The sequence below is a fragment of the Squalius cephalus genome (genome assembly GCF_949319135.1).
Source record: "Squalius cephalus genome assembly, chromosome: 4".
NCBI lineage: Eukaryota > Metazoa > Chordata > Actinopteri > Cypriniformes > Leuciscidae > Squalius > Squalius cephalus.
The window spans coordinates 6,062,690-6,086,443 of record NC_137125.1 but is presented as its reverse complement, the minus strand read 5'-3'; the positions used below and the strand labels follow the sequence as shown (position 1 = coordinate 6,086,443).

Below are 23,754 nucleotides of genomic sequence, written 5' to 3'. Positions count from 1 at the left end.
CTAATCTTTCTTCTTCTAGTATTAGGAATAAGTCTTTTTTTTAGTTAATTTTGTATTCATTCTCATCTGAACTTCTGTTCATTTTGAGTTCATTTTCACCTGTACTTCTGAACCAGCTGTTTTTCCATGTATGTTAAATTTCTGCTGTTTTTGCTCTTCCTGCTCCGTATTGCAAGCTTGTCCCCGAAATTCTGCTTTCAGCTATATTCTGATTTTGTGTTTGATTACTGATTGAATGTGACTCTGTGTGTTTTATAGTGTGGATCATGGAGCAAAATCCAGGATTACAGCCGGACTACACAAATGTATGTCTAAACAAATACACACTCACACACGCACACAAACAAACACACACAGCTTTATTCTTTGTTGTTGTGTTATAACTGTCTCTCATCTTTTGTTCAGATGCCTGTTTTCTCTCACTGGATTCAAACACAGCACACAAGCGTATCAGTCTGTCTGAGGAGAACAAAAAGGTGACATTAGTGGAAGAGTCTCAGCCGTATCCTGAATCTGATCATCCAGACAGATTTGACGTGATTTCTCAGGTGTTGTGTAGAGAGAGTGTGTGTGGCCGCTGTTACTGGGAGATTGAGTGGAGTGGTCCTGGTGTTTGTATATCAGTGTCATATAAGAGCATCAGCAGGAAGGGATATGGGAAAGAGAGTGTGTTTGGAAATAATAATCAGTCCTGGAGTTTGTTCTGCACTCCCTCCAATCCCTCCAGTTACTCATTCAGACACAATAGCATAGAGTCTAAAGTCCCTGTAGAGTCCATCAGCAGTAGAATAGGAGTGTATGTGGATCACAGTGCAGGAACTCTGTCCTTCTACAGCGTCGACAGAGACACAAAAAGCCTCATACACACAGTCCAGACCACATTCACTCACACACTCTATCCTGGGTTTAGTCTTTATAATGTTGGATCATCATTGAAACTTTGTTAATGAATCAGAATAGATTGTAGAGAAATTCTACCCATAATGCTTGATAAATCAGTGGCAGTGAGATGTTATAGATGTAATATCTTATTTTATCAGTAAAATAACATGTCAGAATAAAAATGTGTGTAATATATCCTGACAGTAAGATCAATATGTGTGTGTGTGTGTGTGTGTGTGTGTGTGTGTGTGTGTGTGTGTGTCGATCTGTGTTTCTGTGCTTTAATGAGCCTACAGTTGTTTTTACTTTAGTGTCATATTTATTATTTGTATTATTACTATCAAAATTATCCTGCATTTGAAAAGTACCTTTCACAAACATCAATCATGAAGAACATGTAATTCTTATATTTTATCTTTGTAAAATAATTTTTCTTTGTTTGATTATTCTCTGTTGGTTCTAATAAAATGTCAAATCATCTTTATATCAGGTTTGAATTCATGATGAATATGTGAAATGAATGTTGTATGAATGTTGTATGACTCATGAATGTTATCGATTCCCCACAAGACAGAAAAATGATCTTAAGGAAAGTTTCTGATATTATAAAATATGACATTAATCAGGTAATTTAATTAAATGTATTTAGTGTAACTACGGTAAAGCCATATTAAATTACTATAGGATCTATTTCAAGCATTGAAAGAAGCTGCCAGAATATTTACTTTTTAAATTAGTTATTTTTCTTTTGAGTCTAACATAAAATAATTATTTTATTTACTAAAATGTGTAAAAATGTTCAAATACGTACAAACTTTACTTAATTGAACTGAACAAGTATTACCTTAGATACCATGCAATTATTACTTTAGCGGTAATTGGGGTCCTTTTTATTAATTGAATATTTAAATTTGAACAAATAACTCTAGAGCTTCATGCCACACACTCTAGAGCTGTTAGGTCCGCCCTGGCCACCGGAGCTGTCTGGTCCGCCCAAGCTTCGTCACGCCAAGCTTCGTCACGGCCCTGGTCCGCCCAAGCTTCGTCACGGCCCAGACCCGCCCACGTCTCGTCATGGCCCAGGCCTGGCCCACCATCCCTCCCCCAAAACCGCCTCCGCTCCACCACCCACCTGGACTTTTATGTTTTGCTGGGCGTCGGGAGACGCCCTTAGAGGGGGGGATTCTGTCACGGTTTTGGTCTGGTTTTGTTCTTGTCATGTTTGCTTCCTTGTCTGTCATGTGATCCCTTGTATTCATGTGATCCTGCCATGTGTCTTGTCATGAGTTTATTGTCTGATTGTTTGATCATTGTTCACAGGTGTCCCTTTTCTAGTCATTAGTCTTGTGTGTATTTAAGCCCTCATGTTTGCCATGTGTCGGGGTCTTGTATTGCTGATGTAACCACTAAGTAAGTTCATGTTTCTGAGATTGTTTTCGCCATGCCTTGCCATGTTCTTTTGTTTCTATGTCTGATTCTGATTTTCATTAAACTGCATTTGGGTTCTACATACGCTTGCTTCAGTGGACTTAGTTACATGAGTATGATGTTGATGACAGTTCAGATGAGGAATATGTGCCACCTTTATGTTTGCGGTATGTTCTTTTTATTCTTTATAAATGTAAAACCAAAAAGTTACACATTTACTTCAGTTCTGATACAGGAAATGCAAAAAAAAAAAAAAAAAAATCAGAATGAGTGATTCACAAAGTATTCCTTTTAACATTGATTTCTCTGTGATTGGGCTTGATGAAACTGTGCATGACGAAGTGGATTGTACTGAGTCTGTTGATGAGCCCTTCACTGAGCAGGAACATATCTTTGTGAAGATGACCTTGTGGGAAAGCATGCTTCTCTTGTCTATGACAATTTGAAACTGCTTGCAAATGTTCTTCAGTTTCCATTGAATGCGTGTACTTTCAAAGAACACACCCTAAATATAAAATGTGATGCTCTTCCACCCTTCACAATGAAACTAACATCAAGAGGAACTGCTATAGTCTTACAATGGGTAATACTGTTGGTTGTTTTCTTGTAACTATTAATTCACAGAGTAGTTTAAAGAATTTAGAATAGATGTTTGAGAGTTAAGTTAAAACACAGTTCTCAAATTTATTTTTAATTCTATTCCAGAGGTCACAATGTTTGGACATGGAATTCGCAACCAAAATTCAAGTATGGTATGCAAGGAGGGGATTTCATGCTGGCAAGCAACATCTTGCTGTCTGGCAACAACTATGCAAAGATAGAACTTCTTTTCCAGTTCATGAACATGGGCGTTGTTGCCAAAAACACATTTTACAGTATTCAAGATGCATACTGCATAAATGCTGTAAAGGAATTCTGGAAAATTAAGAGAGCTGAGGTGATTCAGCACCATCAGTCCAAAGATGAGGTTGTGGTCCTAGGTAAGTCTTAACCTTTGCTGACATTTTTTGCATTGTTGATACATTTTCTAATCACAATTTTCCTTTTTATCCACTTAATCATGTGTTTGTACAAATTACAGCTGATGGAAGAATGGACTCTCCAGGTAATCTTTTTTTTTTTTTCAACAAACTGCTTACCAAAAAAGTGTGTGGATGAATGTTGCATGCCTATATTTCTGCTTCCAGGACACTGTGCACAATACTGCACTTATACCACTATGGAAAATGACTCAAAGGACATAGTTCATGTGGTAAAAAGAGAGACCCAGAGAAACTCTGTTATCATGGACAAAGAGGCTTTTATTCAGACTGTTGACCAGCTTCATAAAGCACTGAAGCTGAAGGAGGTAGTTACAGATGCACACAGGCAGATATCTGCTTTGATGGGTAAGCAATGTGTACCATTTGTAATACATTACGCTATTAATTGATTTAAACCTGATGTGTCTAAAGTCAGTCCTGGAGGGCCACTGTCCTGCAGAGTTTATCTGCAACCTCTTCTGAACCAGCTTATAAAGATCTAACTAGGCACGCTAGTAGGCACACTAGAAACTTCCTGGCAGGTGTTTTGGAGCTGGTTGGAGCTAAACATTGCAAGACAGTGTCCCTCCAGGTCAGAGTTTGGACACCTGTTTTGAAGGCAAATACTGTTAATATTACATACTGTTATTATGTCATGTGCAGATCCAGTGAAAGGCAGATACAAGGATCATGCGATTGTACATTTCTATGGACATGTGGCATGGAGCAAAGAACCTTGCAAAAAGACTGCATGCTGTTAGAGTTGCAGTGCTGTATATGTTCTTTAGTCACACTGATGTTCACAAAACAGGTTACTAAAGACCTTTTTTTTCTTCTTAGGCTGGGATGATAGCTGGCCAACACATAATTTTGATCTGAATAAAAGACATCGTAAACCATTTCTGGTTTTGTTGTAAGGCAGCAGATAACAGAGAACAGTTCACGGTAAGACTTTTTTTTTTTTTTTTTTTTCATAATAACAATCATTTAGTATTGCTGACAGTATTTTGTGTTTTTTAGGGTCTTTGGACTGGTGTGCTTCATCATGTGATTAACAAACATACATGGGCCTTTGGACAATGTCAACATGGCAGTGTGGAGGCTGACCACAATAAGGAATGGATGAAACCTGGCTCTGTTGCTCATGAGGCCTTGTCCAGGATTGCTCTTGATGCAAGATGGCTCAAAGGAATTGACAAGTAATATTTCATTTTGCATTAAGTTTGTCTATTATGAACTTTATCTTGTGGTCACAGCCGTTTATTTACACTTATTGTTAAAGGTCAATAGATAATGTATGTACATGTAACTCCAGGACAACCGCTGAACTAGAGTCATTTCAAAATCACATTTTGATGTACGCCAGCAAGAGATTTGCATTTTCACCACCTGTTTATGAGGCCAGAACCTTACTTGCTGCGCTGGACTACAATCATCATAATCATCGTCCAGTATTGGTGAATGCAGAGGGCAACAAAATGTGAGTAAACTTCAATGGTAAATTGTCAATAATAAATGTATTGCGGTCTATACCATGCCAATATAATCTTTTGATTTAGCTCTACCTTCATGTCTTAGGTACAGGAGGCAGTACAACAACAACAAAAAAATCAAAAAGGTGGTGTTTATGCATTAAAAACAACCAAAGACTACATGTACATCCCAGAACTGCAGAGGTCTATTGTCATGAATAGACTAGATTCTGCTTCAGGTTTGTCAAGAAGGAGGACACTGAAGCCTGATGACCCCGGAGCCCAGGGCAACTTACCAGACGTTCCTCCTCCACCAACTGCAGAGTTAGTTCAAGCTCAACTTACCAGACGTTCCTCCTCCACCAACTGCAGAGTTAGTTCAAGCTCAACTTCACAGAGGAGATGCAAGTGTGACAGAATTACATAAATTGCTTGAATTCTGTATGCTGCATAGGAACAATATTTACTGTGTTAATGTTGTCTTTCTTTCAGGATCTTGCATGATTTACCCAGAGCTGTAATCACCTATTACAAAACAATGTTTTCAAGGTAAACATGACTAATATGACATTAATTTACATTATGTAATATCATTTGTGTTTTTGGTTTTCCCCCCTGTCTTTCTAGATTATATCCTAGGTGGTTTGCTGTTATACTCCACTACTGGAATAACATATATTTGTACAGATGCCAATGTACAGTTTGTTTTTAATTTATGAACATACTGTAGGAAGTGTGGATCTCACCAAGAGTGTGACATATCCATGTAGTTTGAACAGTGTGTATTAACCCATTTAATCCCACCGGTCACAATAGTGACCGTAAAAAAATGTTTCATTTCTAAGGCTATAAAAATGTTACTGAATGATCTATCAATGCATTTCCAGCAGATATTGAAATAATAAAGGGTCTCAATGAAATATGTGCAGTGTCGCATGTTTACTGTAAATTGTCACATGACCAGAGCTGTTTACTTCCTGTTTGCGCCAAGAGAAGAGGATGGCAGCAAGAAAGCTCCCAAAGAAAAGGTTATTAAAGTATGTTAAAATAAAGATAGGACATAGATTTTTGGTACACATCATGTTTAAGGTGTCTAGTATTGATATATGCATTTGCAATTACTCAACTTTATTTAATGTGGTCATAGAACTCACAAACATGTCAACGGCAACAATAGTGACCGGTGGGATAACCCATTGTATCTACATGTAATACACATAGGCTAACTGTTCTACCTTACTTTCTGCTGCTACCTTACTTTCTACCTAATTTTACACACAGAAACACACACACAGAAACACACACACACACACGGACCCAAGGAAGACTAGCTAGCTAGCTAATTCTGCTAGCTAATTCTGCTAGCTAATTCTGCTGCTACCTAACTTCCTACCTACTGCAACTTTCCACACAAACACACACACACACACACACACTAGCTAGCTAACTAATTCTACCTAACTTTACACACACACACACACACACACACACACACACACACACACACACACACACACACACACACAAACACACACACGCACAAGTGGTCTAGGAAGAAAAGCTGAAAAAAAAACCCCATCAAAATGTCCTAAATGGCCAAGATACTATCCCGTGGCCTCGAGACACTATCCCTTGGCCTCGAGACACTATCCCGTGGCCTCCAGACACTATCCCGAGGCCTCGAGACACTATCCCGTGGCCTCCAGACACTATCCCGTGGTCTCCAGACACTATCCCGTGGTCTCCAGACACTATCCCGTGGCCTCCAGACACTATCCCGAGGCCTCCAGACACTATCCCGAGGCCTCCAGACACTATCCCGAGGCCTCCAGACACTATCCCGAGGCCTCCAGACACTATCCCGTGGCCTCCAGACACTATCCCGTGGCCTCGTGATACTATCCCGTGGCCTCGAGATGGTATCCCGTGGCCTCCAGATACTATCCCGTGACCTCAAGACACTATCCCGAGGCCTCCAGACACTATCCCGTGGCCTCCAGACACTATCCCGTGGCCTCGAGACACTATCCCGTGGCCTCCAGACACTATCCCGTGGCCTCCAGACACTATCCCGTGGCCTCCAGACATTATCCCGTGGCCTCGAGATACTATCCCGTGGCCTCCAGATACTATGCCGTGGCCTCCAGACACTATCCCGTGGCCTCCAGACACTATCCCGTGGCCTCGAGATACTATCCCGTGGCCTCCAGATGGTATCCCGAGGCCTCCAGACACTATCCCGTGGCCTCCAGACACTATCCCGAGGCCTCCAGACACTATCCCGTGGCCTCAAGATACTATCCCGTGGCCTCGAGATGGTATCCCGTGGCCTCGAGATGGTATCCCGTGGCCTCGAGATGGTATCCCGTGGCCTCGAGATACTATCCCGTGACCTCAAGATACTATCCCGAGGCCTCCAGACACTATCCCGTGGCCTCGAGACACTATCCCGTGGCCTCTAGACACTATCCCGTGGCCTCCAGACACCATCCCGTGGCCTCCAGACACCATCCCGTGGCCTCCAGACATTATCCCGTGGCCTCGAGATACTATCCCGTGGCCTCCAGATACTATCCCGTGACCTCGAGATACTATCCCGAGGCCTCCAGACACTATCCCGTGGCCTCGAGACACTATCCCGTGGCCTCCAGACACTATCCCGTGGCCTCGAGATGGTATCCCTTTGCCTCCAGATACTATCCTGTGACCTCAAGATACTATCCCGAGGCCTCCAGACACTATCCCGTGGCCTCCAGACACTATCCCGTGGCCTCCAGACACTATCCCGTGGCCTCCAGACACTATCCCGTGGCCTCCAGACATTATCCCGTGGCCTCGAGATACTATCCCGTGGCCTCAAGATACTATCCCGTGGCCTCGAGATACTATCCCGTGGCCTCGAGACACTATCCCGAGGCCTCCAGACACTATCCCGTGGCCTCCAGACACTATCCCGTGGCCTCCAGACATTATCCCGTGGCCTCGAGATACTATCCCGTGGCCTCGTGATACTATCCCGTGGCCTCCAGACAGTATCCCGTGGCCTCCAGACACTATCCCCTGGCCTCCAGACACTATCCGTGGCCTCGAGACACTATCCCGTGGCCTCGAGATACTATCCCGTGACCTCAAGATACCATCTCGTGACCTCAAGATACCATCCCGTGGCCTCAAGATACTATCCCGTGGCCTCAAGATACTATCCCGTGGCCTCAAGATAGTATCTTAAGGATTTTATACACTCTTATGCACGCATGCACGCACACACACACACACACACACACACAAACACACACACACACACAAAAACACACACACACACACACACACACAAAAACACACACACACACACACACACACACACACACACACACACACACAAAGACACTGCACAGGTCAAATAGACCTATATTCAGTGTGTCCAATGGTTGATACAACACAGTATCCCACCGGTCACAATTGTGACCGATCATAAAACACACTTTTTCACACACTTTTCCATGAAAATTTAAAAAAATTATGATTGATTGTTTCAAAGGGATACTAATGACACATGATTTGGATATTTTTGTTTCTGAGAAAAATTCGGGATTAAATGGGTTAAAAAGCATTATTTTGTTTTTAGATTGTAATGTTACAATGTTAGAATGTAATGTGATTTGACCCCTTTTTGCACATAATAGATAGGCTGCATCTCCTCAACAATAAAAGCAGCAACCAGTCTGTTGAGTTCAGTTGAACTAATTGTTTTACCTGGTGGTGAACTTGAACTGAAATCAAGCTTTTGTTGTTTAGCTTGAGGCGGGGAGCAGGTATATCATTCGGCTCCCTCTCTCTTCCAACCCTGTAGTGCTGTGCTCTGCATGCAGATGTTTTTTTTAAATTTGAAGTGGTGTTTTTTGGAGTTGACAAGAGCTTTTCACCTACACATAATCTACATTTAACGAACTTTCCCTTCTCCTTTTCTTTGACGATTTCAAAAATAATGAGAATACTTCCATGGCAGTAATGTAATGCTCTGGCCTGCCATCTTCGTTTCTGACTAGCGTCTGCTACGTGCACGATTCTATGTGACTATGTTCATTTTAATTCAGTTCTTAATTGTTTTTGAACAACGGGGCCAGGTTATGGAGGGACTTGTAGGTGAGGAGGAGGAGCTTATATTGAATGCGATAATGAACAGGTAGCCAATGGAGCTGCTGGAGAACAGGGGTGATGTGTTCTCGGGACCGGGTGTGGGTGAGAAGGCGGGCGGCTGAGTTCTGGATGTATTGCAGTTTTTGTAGTTGATTGGTAGGAAGTCCGTAGAGAAGGCTATTGCAGTAGTCAAGTCTTGAAGTTATGAATGCGTGAATGAGAATTTCAGCTGTTGAAATAAGGGAGGGGCGAAACCGGGCAACTTTACTTGTTACTCAAAAAAAGTAATATTATTACGTAACGCACGTTACTTGCATATAACACATGAACACATATTCTGTCTAATTTTCTATTCATTTTCTAGGCCTACATGCTTTATTGAAATTAAACTCCACGTTTCCATTGATTGTAAAATTAGACAATGAAAACGGTAGATCAAACGCAGGCGGCTGCATGTTTGCAGAGTTTGTTTTCACAAATACTATATTGAACTACTAAAACTAGCCTAACATAATTTAACAAAAAAAAGAAAACCCTCTCAAGCTAAGAGTAGTAGGACAAATGAATACAAAAGAACAAAAACACAAATGAAATAGACCAACCTGAAAACTTCAAGCAGAAATATAGACTATACAAATTGATAAAAGTAAAAATAAAAAAACTGCAGTCCTTATTAAGTTAAATATACATTCATGCCTATTAAGTGATTCAGTTAAGAGCAGTGATTTTCTCTTTGTCTTATGTTGTTTGGTTAACATTTATTAGACAATAATAATAAATAAAACGAGTGGTCAATCATCTACAATCTCTTATTGGTTGAAGGGTCGCACGGTGCCAGAGCTAAAACCCTTTGTACAAAACTGCTTTGCAGAGCTTTTTTCTTGATTTGCCACTTTTCACACATTTGCCACAGCCGGACCATGAGATGGTGGAAAATGGCCTGCAGCAGGATTGTTATTCCAGGCCCCTATAAAAACAAACACACACAACCCTTGAGGAATGATCCACCTAAAAATGAAAAATTTGCAGACTATGTACCCTTAGGCAATCCAAGATGTATAAGACTTTCTTTTCTCATCAGAACAAAAAAAACTTAATCAGAAGTAACTTTAATCAGGATATACACGTCCGTTTTTTTAAACTGTAGGAAGTAATCTAACCTCACATCAAGACCCAATTGCTTAGTGACAGAGATGTCAGTGGTCTTCTCAAACATTATTCCCACACTGGGGATTTTTTGTCAACTCTGCCACTGAGGATTTCCACCATTTCTTCAATGATATGGCTGCTTGTATATTTGCTGTTGGCACTGACCTAGAGGCAGAAAAGTAGTAAAGATGGCCTACTTGACAGTGATTATGTAGAAATCTTCGATTTACAATCATAACTAAATTTCTGCAGTATTTACATTCAAACCTTCAAAATAAGCACAGCCCAATTGCTGGCGTAAGAAAATAATGGGCTCAAAGCTGGTGTGCTGGGACCACTTTAGATTGAGGCAGTCATATATTATTTTGAAGCAGCCTTCAAAAACCCCTTGGTCCATGTCCACTTGTGCATCTATGGCACGCTGCAGTGTTCTCCCTAAAGACACACAATAATTCATTTAGAAAACAACCCATTTAAATTTTTATTTGTAATTTAAGGCTTTTGTACAAGTGTTACCCTCTGCAATGCATGTATAGCTGTCATCTCATGATTTTTTTTTTAAGGTATCCAGCCTGTAGTTTTTGGAAAGTAGAAAGTAGCATCATGAATGCTTTTGACATGGGATCCATATCATAACCTCCTTACTGTCTCAGCCAGAGTCAAAACCACTGGCTCTTTAAAAAAAAAAAAAAAAAAAAAAAATTCTGAAATGATAAAAAGGGATATTAAAATGTCATAAACGTCAGGTTTGCGTTAATACACTCCTAAAGCCTAGTTCACACTACATGATTTTAAGACCAATTTAAGCCCGATTTGCAAATCGTTGAGCTCGCCGACAGGTCGGGGTGTTATCGCGTGCAAATCGCGGGGGATTAGCGGGCGATGAACGCTCGCCAATCTGTTAGTATGAAAGAGCCAACAACGCATCAAAGGCGCTCGCAGACGCCTCACCGAGCCCAGAAAAATATCTAGCATGCTAGATATCCAGAGCTGTCGGCCGACTCAGCCTCACTGATGTCATGAGCTACAGCCAATCAGAGCAAGTTAGATTAATCCATATCGAGTAAAAATGCCCAGTGCTTATCGTAATTTACAATTATCACGATCTGCTATGTTAGTATTTATCACCCCAGCCCTAGTATAGGCATATTAATAATGTTCTGTGAATAATGAATGTGGATTAATAAATAAAGGTAGTATAAGTTACTTAAGGAATTCTCCACTTTAAAATGAAAATTCTGTCATCATATACTCACCCTCGTGTTGTTTCAAACCTGTATGAATTTCTTTCTTCTGCTGAACAGAAAGGAAGATATTTAGAAGAATGTCAGTAACCAGACAGTTTCTGGTCTCATTGACTTCCATAGTATATATTTTTTCCTAATATGGAAGTCAATGAGACCCAGAAACTGTCTGGTTACTGACATTCTTCTAAATATCTTCCTTTGTGTTCAGTAGAAGAAAGAAATTCATACAGGTTTGAAACAACATGAGGGTGAGTATATGATGACAGAATTTTCATTTTAAAGTGGAGTATTCCTTTAATTGCAACATATACACTGCTCAAAAAAATGAAAGGAACACTTTGAAAACACATCAGATCTCAATGGGGAAAAATATCATGCTGGATATCTATACTAATATGGACTGGGTAATGTGTTATGAACGAAAGGATGCCACATCGTGTGATGGAAATGAAAATGATCAACCTACAGAGGATTGAATTCAAAAACACCCCGGAAATCTAAGTGAAAAAATGATGCAGCAGGCTTGTCAATTTTGCTGAAATTTCATTGCAGCAACTCAAAATGGTACTCAGAAGTTTGTATGGCCCCCACGTGCTTGTATGCATGCCTGACAACGTCGGGGCATGCTCCTAATGAGACGACGGATGGTGTCCTGGGGTATTTCCTCCCAGATCTGGACCAGCGCATCACTGAGCTCCTGGACAGTCTGAGGTGCAACCAGGTGATGTCAGATGGACCGAAACACAATGTCCCAGAGGTGTTCTATTGGACGTAGGTCAGGTGAGCGTGGTGGCCCTTCAATGGTATCATTCCTTCATCCTCCAGGAACTGCCTGCATGCTCTCGCCACATGAGGCCGGGCATTGTTGTGCACCAGGAGGAACCCAGGACCCACTGCACCAGCATAGGGTCTGACAATGGATCCAAGGATTTCATCCCGATACCTAATGGCAGTCAGGGTGCCATTGTCTAGCCTGCAGAGGTCTGTGCGTCCCTCCATGGATATGCCTCCCCAGACCATCACTGACCCACCACCAAACCGGTCATGCTGAACGATGTTACAGGCAGCATAACATTCTCCACGGCTTCTCCAGACCCTTTCCTGTCTGTCACGTGCTCAGGGTGAACCTGCTCTCATTTGTGAAAACCACAGGGCACCAGTGGCGGACCTGCCAATTCTGGTGTTCAACGGGAAATGCCAATCGAGCTTCCTGGTGCTGGGCAGTGAGCACAGGGCCCACTAGAGGACGTCGGGCCCTCAGGCCACCCTCATGAAGTCTGTTTCTGATTGTTTGGTCAGAGACATTCACACCAGTGGCCTGCTGGAGGTCATTTTGTAGGGCTCTGGCAGTGCTCATCATGTTCCTCCTCGCACAAAGGAGCAGATACCGGTCCTGCTGATGGGTTAAGGACCTTCTACGGCCCTGTCCAGCTCTCCTAGAGTAGCTGTCTGTCTTCCTGGAATCTCCTCCATGCTCTTGAGACTGTGCTGGGAGACACAGCAAACCTTCTGGCAATGGCACGTATTGATGAGCCATCCTGAAGGAGCTGGACTGCCTGCGCAACCTCTGTAGGGTCCAGGTATCGCCTCATGCTACCAGTAGTGACACTGACCCTAGCCAAATGCAAAACTGGTGAAAAACAGTCCGAAAAGATGAGTAGGGAAAAAATGTCAGTGGCCTCCACCTGTAAAACCATTCCTGTTTTGGGGGTTGTCTCACTGTTGCCCATCTTGTGCACCTGCTGTTAATGTCATTAACACTAAAGCAGCTGAAACTGATTACCAACCCCCTCTGTTACTTAACTGACCAGATCAATATCCCAGGAGTTTAACTGACTTGATGCTATTCTCTGATTAAAAAGTGTTCCCTTTATTTTTTTGAGCAGTGTAGATTGCCCTTATTTGTTACATACCTGCACCGTTGGATTTGTATGCAATTGAAATAATAACAAATTGAATAACAAATTGAATAACAACACTACAAATTGATAATAACAAAACAATATTCTTTATTAATACAGGACTTTTGAACACACAAGAAAATAAATGTCCTAAACTGACTTTAACCTGCTGTTTGCTGGGATAACTCTACATCAGTTCCTTTTTAAATGTGTTGATCCTGCCAAGAAACACTTCCTGCTGGTGAGACAAAGTAGTCCCGCATTAGATTGCGTTGCATTTTTGCTGTCGCTGTACAATTGTGATGTGAGGTGTTCTCCATCGGTTGGAAAGCACCCATGCCATGATTCCTCCATTGCCCATCAACCATGTTGTGGTAAGCAGTCTCCCAGTCTGCAAAAACTGGAGGGGCATATGCTTCTGACCTGCGCTCGCAGAGGAAGTTGTGGATGCACAGGGAAGCCATTGTTATCTTCACCACCTTTTCTGGCTCCAAGCATATGGTCGACCTGAACACTCTCAACCGGTTGGCAAGAATGCCAAATGCATTCTCTACCACCCTTCGTGCCCTAGACAAACGATAGTTAAAAACCCTCTGACTGTGCTCCATCTGCCTGAATGGATATGGCTTCATTAGGTCATGCCTTAAGGGATATGCATCATCTCCCACAAACATGTAGGGCATCACTGTGTCAGAATCGGGCAAAGGCTCAGGTGGGGGAAAGCTCAGTCTGCCCTCGTCCATTTCGCGTCATTTCCGGTTCGTTTATCGCGTGATTTTTCGTGACAAAACGTGGTTTGTAGACAAGATAGAATCGTTGGGTGACAGAGTTGTTGTCAACTCGTGTAGTGCGTTACCTCCTGTTGCGGATCAATCACGTTGTGTCGTGTGGTGTGAACAGCTCAACAACTTGAACACTCCTGATTTCACAGAGAGCAAGTCATGTAGTGTGAACCGCACAGTTCAACCCGAAGTTTTAAAGTCATGTAGTGTGAACTAGGCTTAACCCTCTGAGGTCGGCTATCGCGCCGGCGTGATCTGATCGCTTTTTTCCTTATCAGTGCAAAAAAGAATCAAAATTATAATATTAATTTTTATCTTATATGCTTGTGTTATACATCAATCGATCCTGTTAAGTGTGTTTTTTTTGTGTATACTCACAATAAAAACAAACTGTTGTGCTTTTCGCCAAATAAAGAAAAATAAACATGACGCGAGTTCTGCCTCCTCTCTGTCAGTTAAGTCCATTCTGAAACGCGTCCGAAAATGAACTGTAACTCAGCGAATACTTCTCACACAGACACGTGAGATATGTCTTTACGAAGCTTGGATTCTCTTCTTTTAAATTAAGTAATTTATATAAAAAACAAATATTCTCATCTTATGTAATCCGTTTGAAAGCAAGGAGAGGTACCGTTTTTTCGTTCTCCCTTCATTAACTTTAATGAGCTGAGGCCGCCCCGCCCCCGTCGCTATTCACATGGTAACCTGTGAACACCCCCATATCAGCTCGAGAAAACACAAGTTTAATCAGATCATTGTAGCCTACTTGTTACACCGTCTCGCAGCGCTGAGGAATAATAATAATGGAAAATGTACCTCAGAAGTGCAGGTATTTCGAGGAGCAAGGATCCGACTGAGCTGAGGAATACTGTAGTAAGTTTTTTTCCTTCTCAAGTGAATCGCGTTTCTGTTATTATGAATGAATGAACGGCAGAGATGCGCACTGTTTACCACAGCTCGCAAAAAGAAAGTTTAAACTTAAATCGCTTTTCTTTGTGTGAATGAATGATGATGTTTTAGCAAACTGTATTGCTATACTGAGATGAGTAAAAATCGACTGAAATATGTTGAAATAAAATGTAGGCTATTTGTATAAGCAACGTATTAAACTGCAAATTAACATTTATATGCCCTAATATTTCATAAAAACAACGTTACAGTCAGGCGAAATATGAAAGACAACATTTTGTTGACTAGATTTGGGTACAGTTTTTACTGTAGAATATACTGCCACATCAAATAAGCTTTTGTTTAGCAATTTCTGCTCATATGTTCTATATATATATATATATATATATATATATATATATATATATATATATATATATATATACTATTTTTGTCAAAAATAAAGTCATCAACTAAGATGTTAGCTGTTCCAATGTTGGCTATATTCAAACTAATGAATACATATGATAAAATGTAGGCCTATAATCATTTTTTTTACAAAGAAAGAGTACACTTGAAATATTGTTGAAATTGTAATTATTGTTGTAATTGTAACCTTTTTAATAAAATAACAAAAGATATTTACAAGATAGATGTAAGCAAAATCTTAAATGGTCAATATAAGTCTTCTTCTAAATATATCTTTTGTCCTTGCATTGTGGCTCAGTCAGTGTCACACCTGAATTAATGGCTCATTATGCAGAGTGGGTGGGACATTGTATTCTCAGGTGTAAACCACTCCTCGTTCACGCCCCCCTCGCATATTGGCTTTCCACGCAAAACCTGTCTTAACCAATTTAAATCAATGTATTGTTTTACGTGAATGATAAAGCAAGACTATTTTCACATAATTTTGAAGCCAGAACCCGAAGCGATAACATCCATTAGTCAAAAGTCTTGTGGACACATATTTAGTATGTTTTTTGTGGTCTTATTTCAGCAACTTTCATTTATATTTTTTTCAATAACCACGCATAAACATTATTCTCTTAAAAATACAAACATCTACATACATGTTACTTACATATTATGGTAGCCCCGTTTGTGCTATATAGAGTGAATTTACACCTTTGCCATTATCATGTTTATAAATAACTGAAAAAAGCACAAATGTCAGGGCATGTCAAAACATCCCAAGGGCCCCAAAAACACCTTAGACCCCTAAAGGTTAAATGACCTGGCAACTGAATACCCTCGCCTAACTCGATCCTCTCCATCGCCGCTCATTTCCACTATTTGCATTACTTTTAGACTCGATAAATCAGTACCATGAATTATTACTTTTGTAACTGCTTGTAATTATCAGGTGTCTGTATTGCTTCAACTGCTCTCATGATTCTCTTCCTCACAAAATCGCAGATCGCTGATTCTACAACAAGCCATATCTGCAAAGCTGAAAGCATTACACTATTGGGATGTAATGTTTAATTTAGGGAAACTTTTTAAGAAATTGAAGATACTTGGATGCAAAAGAAACAATATTAACCTGAATATTCACCCGTTCACAAAAAGACAATGCTCTTTAGCATTCAATAGTTCTATACTCTGCTATTATTAACTTTAATGTGATTACTGATGAAATGATACCATAAATATGAACTAAAACCGCCAGTATGTGGCAGCAAGTCTTTGCTTGGAACTATTTCTGTTGGCGATATTGACAATATTGTGCCTAAAAATTGCTACTTAATATTAACTCTTTGTTTATTGAACTGATGTATAAAATAGTTTTTCTCATCTGGTGGGTTGCAAGACCTTTTTGAGTGGGTCATGGAGTGTGTAGTCAAATAACAACAACAAACAACATAATTCTATTTTTCTGATGCAAGACTTTTATTTTGAAAGATTTGCTGTTGACTAAAGCATGTCTGAGAAAAATGCATTGTCTTGATTCAGTATCTGCGGTCATATGAGATTTTTGTCAGTCTATATGTCAGTGTCATTATCGGAAAAACACACTTTCCTGTCCTGTCAGACATTATATTGTGCTCGTTGTTCACACTCTTCAAATACATGCAACTTACTAACTTTAACAAAAACTTGTTTGGGACTGCTATTTAATAGCCTTACCTTATATGCCACAGTTTATTCATCAGTATAAGTCATACTCTTACAACTTATGTGTATGTTATGTAATGTAGGATGGTACTTTTTAGATCAAATTCCTAAAAAAAATGAAAATAAATAAATGGTAGAGGCTTAATGACCATGGGAGTGTCATGGCGAAACCAGTTGAGAATCACTGTACAATTAATATCACATTTGCAATCGTGCTGATATTCGGGAAAACAGCACTTTTGCATGTGTGATATTTCTTAACTATGTTATGTTATGATATTTTAAGCCAACGCCAGAAGACTGGCTTGTTTGTTGTTAAGCTTAATGGAGGGCTATTGCCTAAAGCCGGGTGCACACTGTGTGATTTATTATCGTCCTTTACGATTGTTGCTTGTCAGACTGTACAAACATGATCATCGCTGTGAGCTATTTCACACTGTAAAATCTCAGTTGTCATTATTGTCAGACTGTAATTGAGGTTTAAGTTTATGCTAATTCGGGTTATTTCGAACCCCTGCAGACAGTCGGTCAGAACTGTGTAATGACATCAAATGTAGTGAATTCACTCTGCAGACTCCAAATCTCTTTGAAAGTGTTTACTGATGATAATTTAACAGGTGTGGTTCTGGAACAGAATACAGAAATAAACTTAAATGAGTGACTTACATAAATTTACTTTAACATTTGTAAGTAATATGATTATAAGGCAATGATCATTACAGGTATGAATAACAATAACATTGAGCCCTTAATAACGTAATAGGAAAAACAAAATAGAACAGCCATTCTGTATGAGTCCGCTAGATGGCGCCCTTAGCGCATTTATGGTGACTGAACACATTTAGATCAATAATTACATGTACTGATAAATCACAAAATAATCCAACACATTATCATCTCTTACTGTAAATTGCGTGTATTACTTGCAGTAGCTATTATGGATATTGATAAAGGGATAACATAACGTCAGTATTACTTAGATAACACAGATTCCTATGGCGCAATGGCGCTAGATACATCTGAATCGCGGCATGAACGATCGGCGCATTCTGAGGAAAAACTGACAAAATACACTTACTTTCTATTCACGCACACTATATTACATCAGTAATATTCAGATGCTGCCAACAAACGTGCGATAAAGTGGAGTCATCTTGGAACAGCATACGTTCATTGCATCTGCTCGGTGCACCTGCTTTTCCTTCTTGGCACGTGATCGGTGATGACGTTGAAGGGTGCGATTGGTCAATAACAGAGGAGCCTTTTGAACAGCCGCCCCCGAATTCAATGTTTGAATTCGCACATCTTACAAAAGGGTTTGCCCTATAGTAAGTTACACCTAATCAAGAAGGGCTGGAAGTTTGATAAGACGAGATACTGGTCGAGTGTACAGTTTTTTCTTAACCTCTACAGTGGCTGACCTCACCCTGGAGTCTACTCCTGGAAACACTTCTGTGATTTTTTCCCACTGGCCACAACGCCCGAGGAAGTTGAGGGTCAACAATCATCACCACTTCGTCTACTTGCAGATTCTCTTTATTTAACCTCCATTTCTGGCGGGCTTGGAGACTAGGCAAGTAATATTTGATGAAATGTCTCCAAAAATGATCAGCCAGCAGTTGGCTGTGTCTCCAGCAGCGACGGCTCAGCACATCTGATTCCTGATAAACTACCTGTGGCAAGGAGGCATCTCTGCGTCCGATGAGAAAGCAGTTGGGAGTTATTGGGTCAATGTCAGATACATCTGAGGATGTGTAGCCAAGAGGTTTTGAATTCAGGATGCCTTCAGTTTCAGTTAAGACTGTTCTCAAGACCTCTTCCGTCACAGTTTGTGCCCCGATGGTAACTTGGAGAGCTGATTTAATCGACCGGATCCACCAAAGTGAGGTGCTCCTGGTGGATTGAACACAGACTTGATTTGTTGGGCAGCAAGGTGACGTTGAAGCTCACTGTGCAAGGCAGCAAAGGATTCTTTCAGCTCTCATTCTCCGCCCTTGAAGTTAGTGCCTTGGTCACTTAACAATTCATATGGTTTTCCCCGTCGAGAGATGAATCTTCTCAGGGCCATCAGGAATGAGTCTGAATCTATACTGGCTAAGTGATCTATGTACACTGCCCTAGTTGTCAGGCACTTGAATAATATGCCCCATCTCTTCTCATTTCGACGTCCAATCTTGATTGTGTAGGGTCCAAAGCAGTCCATGCCAGTTGAGAAGAAGGCAGGTTTAAAGAGCTGTTGTCTTGCAAGTGGCAAATCAGCCATACGGGGAACTTCTGGTTGTCCCTTCCATCTTCGACACTCTACACAGTGTCGTTGGTGGCGCCGAACTGCTTCACGTCCTCGCAATACCCAGTAGGTCCTCCTTATCTCTGCGAACACTCGTTCTGGCCCAGGGTGGTGCAACCTTTCATCATAATCTTTGATAATGAGTCTGGTCACAGGATGTTGAGGGGCAAGGAGGATAGGATGAATTAAATCTAGATCTGTCTCACTGCGACGCCTCAGGCGCCCACCCACACGAATGAGTCCAGTGGTATGGTCGAACTCAGGAGAAAGAGAAGCAAGCCTACTCGTACCTGAAACCGGTTTCCCTGACTTCAATTGGGCCATCTCAGCAGTGAAAGAGTCTGTCTGAGTTTGACGAAGCACTAATAGCTCTACCTCTCTCCGTGTATCAGCGCATGATAATTTTGCCGCCCCGTAAAGCTGCTGACTGCATGCTTCAAGGAACTCGGTTAGCGTGTCATATTGCTGTGGATTTGGCATGGGTATCACTGTAGTTGATCCACAGAAAGCAGACTGCCTTAGCTCATTACTCTGCTCATCAGTTGACAAGGAGGGTTGCTCGGGCCAATTTGCTTGTGGCAGTTTAAGAAAGGAAGGCCCTTGATTCCATTGGCTTCCTTCCATAAGGTCCCAGAGGTGTTTGCCTCGTGTTATGTTGTCCGCAGGATTGTCTTCTGATCGTATGTGCTGCCATGTTGCAGCTGCTGTGAGTTCTTGTATCTCCGCCACCCGTGTCCCCACAAACACTTTGTAACGGCAAGAGCTCGACAACAGCCAGGTAAGCACAGTAATGGAATCTGACCAGAGTGTTAAGGAACAGATGGGGATAGTGAGTTCGGTGACAAGGACCTTGGAGAGCTGAGCACCACTGAGAGCTGCACATAACTCTAGGCGTGGGATGGATTGCTGCTTTCGGGGTGCAACACGTGACCTAGCTGCTAGGAATACAATTTCAACTTGGCCTTCTTGGTTCTCAGTACGCAAATAGGCTACAGCCCCATAAGCCTTCTCCGATGCATCACAGAACACGTGTATGTCACGCCTGCTAGAAGAGAGGTCCATTTTTGGGCTGGAATAGCACCTCAGCAGCGAAATCTTCTCCAGATCACTCAACTCTTCCTCCCACAATCTCCATAACCTAAGGAGATCCTCTGGCAGCTGCGGGTCATCCCAGTCACGCTTTTTATCCCATAAGCGTTGCACTAGTATTTTCGCTCTAGTGGTGTATGGGATAATATATCCAAGAGGATCATATTGGCTAGCTAGAACACGATAGATGCTGCGCATAGTTACTTTAGAGCAGTTCACAATCCGATGTTTGTAGTGCAAGGTGACTGGCACTGCCAGTGAAGGCCAAGTGTGGATTCAGGGGTACCTTGCTGTCCCTGACTAAGCCAGAGCTCACAGCTGTTAGATCTTGATTCGGGGGGCAGGTGAGCAATCACAGATGGACAATTGCTGGCCCACTGCCGCAATTCAAAGCCTCCTTCAGCTAGTAGGGAACAGAGCTGATCGACAAGTTCTTTGGCAGCATCTTTGTCGGTGAGACTGTACAGGCAATTGTCAACATAAAATGACTTCTCGATAACTTCCCTCACCTGGTCACCTGGTTGACTGTGGTCTAGCACATGTTTCTGCAGGGCAAACGTGGTACAACAGGGGCTACATGTAGTGTCGAACGGAAGCACATGCCACTGGTAAACATCTGGTGCATGCTCTAATGCCATGTCTCTTCACAGAAACCGAAGTAATGATTTGTCTTCAGGGAGCAGCCTCACCTGATGAAACATCCCTCGGATGTCGCTGCTTATGGCTGTGGAGTGTTCCCGGAAGCGAAGTAACACCGCTAACAGAGTAGGGCTTAAAGTGGGACCTGGAAGCAGCAGCTCGTTCAAATTCTGGCCCTTGTACTGAAATGAGCAGTTGTAAACAACACGATTTTTACCATTATGTTGGATCATGTGGTGGGGAATGTACCATGATTCTTGTGTGCCATCTACTTCACATGGTCGCAGTTTCTCTACATAGCCAGCATTCCTAAGCCTTTCAACCTCGGTTTTGTAAGCCTGGGCTTGTTCAGGGTACTTTATTAGCTTTCGCTCAATGTTTCTTAGCTGCGGCAGTACAGCTTCTTTGGGCATGTTCAAAGTTGGCATGTTTTGGACTCGAAGGAGCGGCGTAGCATACCGCATGACCCCATCCACATTAACTCTCACTGTTCTCTCTTGAAGGAGTTTGATGGCCTCCTGATCAAGCTTTGATCGCGTCACTAATTTCTCACTCTGATAAGGGATTACATCCATCTGCCATAGCTTTTCTACTAGAGCAAACAACTCAGAATTGGGTGAGATAGCAGTAAAGAGGCACTGATGAGAGTTGAGCCCACGTTTGACTTTGTGTGTAGGGCCTTGAAGTGTCCAGCCTAACTGAGTTCTAACGGCAGCAGGTCCACCTGGCGGGCCTAGTAGGACAGGCTCAATGGGGGTGACTAGATGTGGGCAGTCTGAGCCAATTAACAGTACAGGCTGTACTCTGTCTATTTGCTGCAGCGGCAATCCCGCTAAATGTCGGTACCTCTTCTGAAGAGATGCAACAGGGTAAGTTTGCTCAGCAAGACCAAGCCTTTCGGCTGTGAAGGCACCTTGAATAGGGAATTTTTTGTGTCGATTAGTGACTGGAGACACAGTAAATGAGACTGCCGCCCCATGAAGAACCTGTTGGTCTTGCCTCACTGTTCGTAGTATAAGGTCCTCAGGCTGTCCCTTAAGATCTAACTGCTGTGCTGCTGTATGGAGCAGTATGGTCCTCTCAGACCCATCGTCTAACACAGCATACGCCTCAATTGATTTGTCACCATTGGTGATAACCACTTTGCTCACCTTGAGGAGAACCTTGCGACTGTAGATGGGCCGATCTACATACAAGATGTCGTTGGTGGTAACCAAGCAGGAGCTTTCTTTTGCGTCTTTCTCCGTTGTATCCTCCACAGACCATTCATTTACATCATGCAGTATGAACAGATGCTTCCTGTTGCATGTCTTACAGGGGGTTTTCAGGTTGCATTTGGAGGCATGATGACTACGTCCGCAGCACCAGCATCGATTGTTCTTACGAATCCAGCTTTCCTTTTGTTCCTTGGATAGCTCTTTGAAATTGGCACATCCATTCAGAAAGTGATTGACACTGTCACAGTAGGGGCAATATGCTTGTAATCTTCCTTTAAATCTGGAAAATTTAGATGTTCCCTCTGAGGCAGGTGCCCGAGCTTCACTCTTACTCATAGGTTTCTCTGTGCCCAGCAGTATAGAGGTTGGTTTCCTAGTAGGTCTAGGGTCATGGCGGCCCTCTCTTTTCTTACTGCTGAATTCTGGTGGGAGACTAGACATCCTGGAGCCCTCATCTTGTACTTGGAGCTCATACTCTAACCAGTTAGAGAAATCAATGAGAGTAGGTATGGTTACTCGTAATGGATGTATGTATCTCTTAAAGCTTGTCCTCAGCTCATGAGGGAGTTTGCATTGAAGTCTTGACACATGCGACCCACAGTCTAATTCAACAGTCCCCTCAGGCCCCAGTTGTTCTAACATGCTCACCAGTGACCGCACACGGAGTGCAAACAGCTTAAAAGCCTTCACGTCTCCAGTTCTGATGTTTGGGCCGTCCATGACTTGAGCGATGTTCTGCAGAACCAGCTTGTGCGGCTGCCCGTACATCTTGATAAGGGCTTGCAAAGTATCTGTATATGGGTGTGCTGAGTTGCCATAAGAATCCACCACTAGCAGCGCTTCCTCTAACTGCAAATGATCTGTAAGGATCTGATATTTGAACCGTTCGGTGGCGTCAACGGGGAGGAGGTTTTCTAATGCCATGCGCAACCTTGAAAACTCTCTAGGATTCGATGTTGTCAAAGTAGGTATCGAAGGCTTGGGTCCCCTGTAGGTCTTCTCTTGGAAACATGGCGCTGCAGTTGGTTGTATATGTTCAGATCGCTGTGTAGGATATGACTCCCTGACACCCATGTGAGGATGATAGTTGTCTCTAGAAGCCTTTTCATCATAGTGGATGGGTTCAGCATACTGATATGGATGAGCATATGAATGCTTACCGAGACTATGAGTAGGCATACGGTAGATGGATGTTGCTTGAGGCTGGTTAACTTGTACAGGTGAAAGAGTGCAGTCCATCATCTGCTCAGTTATCTGTCTGATCTGTGCAGAAGGATGTTCATGGGAATCTCTGATGTGCGTGGTGAGTACTGGCTGGCTGCGGCTTGTTTCTGGCACATGGAAACGGGGAGCTGGCGATGGGGGCACTGTTTTACATGAGGTGGTCATGTTTGTGGCTAGCTGCTGGATCTCCCGTTTCATGATGGCATTCTCCGCTTTCAGTCCCTGTAATGCAGATAAAATCTCTGGCAGGTGTTGCACGCAGCTACGAAGCT

At 42.2% G+C, this 23,754-nt stretch overlaps 2 protein-coding genes across 3 annotated transcripts in view; both read left to right on the top strand.

Moving 5' to 3' along the window:
- The window catches only part of LOC307157229 (protein NLRC3-like), a 36,753-nt gene extending 35,388 nt beyond the window's left edge, over nucleotides 1–1,365 (top strand). For both annotated transcript variants that reach the window (XM_079869073.1, XM_079869074.1), the window contains exons 11-12: nucleotides 259–305; nucleotides 406–1,365. In XM_079869073.1, the coding sequence (XP_079725199.1) occupies nucleotides 259–305; nucleotides 406–947 (589 nt within the window). In that variant the 3' untranslated portion in view covers nucleotides 948–1,365. The remainder of the gene's footprint in view (nucleotides 1–258; nucleotides 306–405) is intronic.
- Nucleotides 1–23,754, top strand: part of LOC307157281 (uncharacterized protein) — a 198,580-nt gene that overhangs the window by 127,275 nt on the left and 47,551 nt on the right. The window lies entirely within an intron of this gene.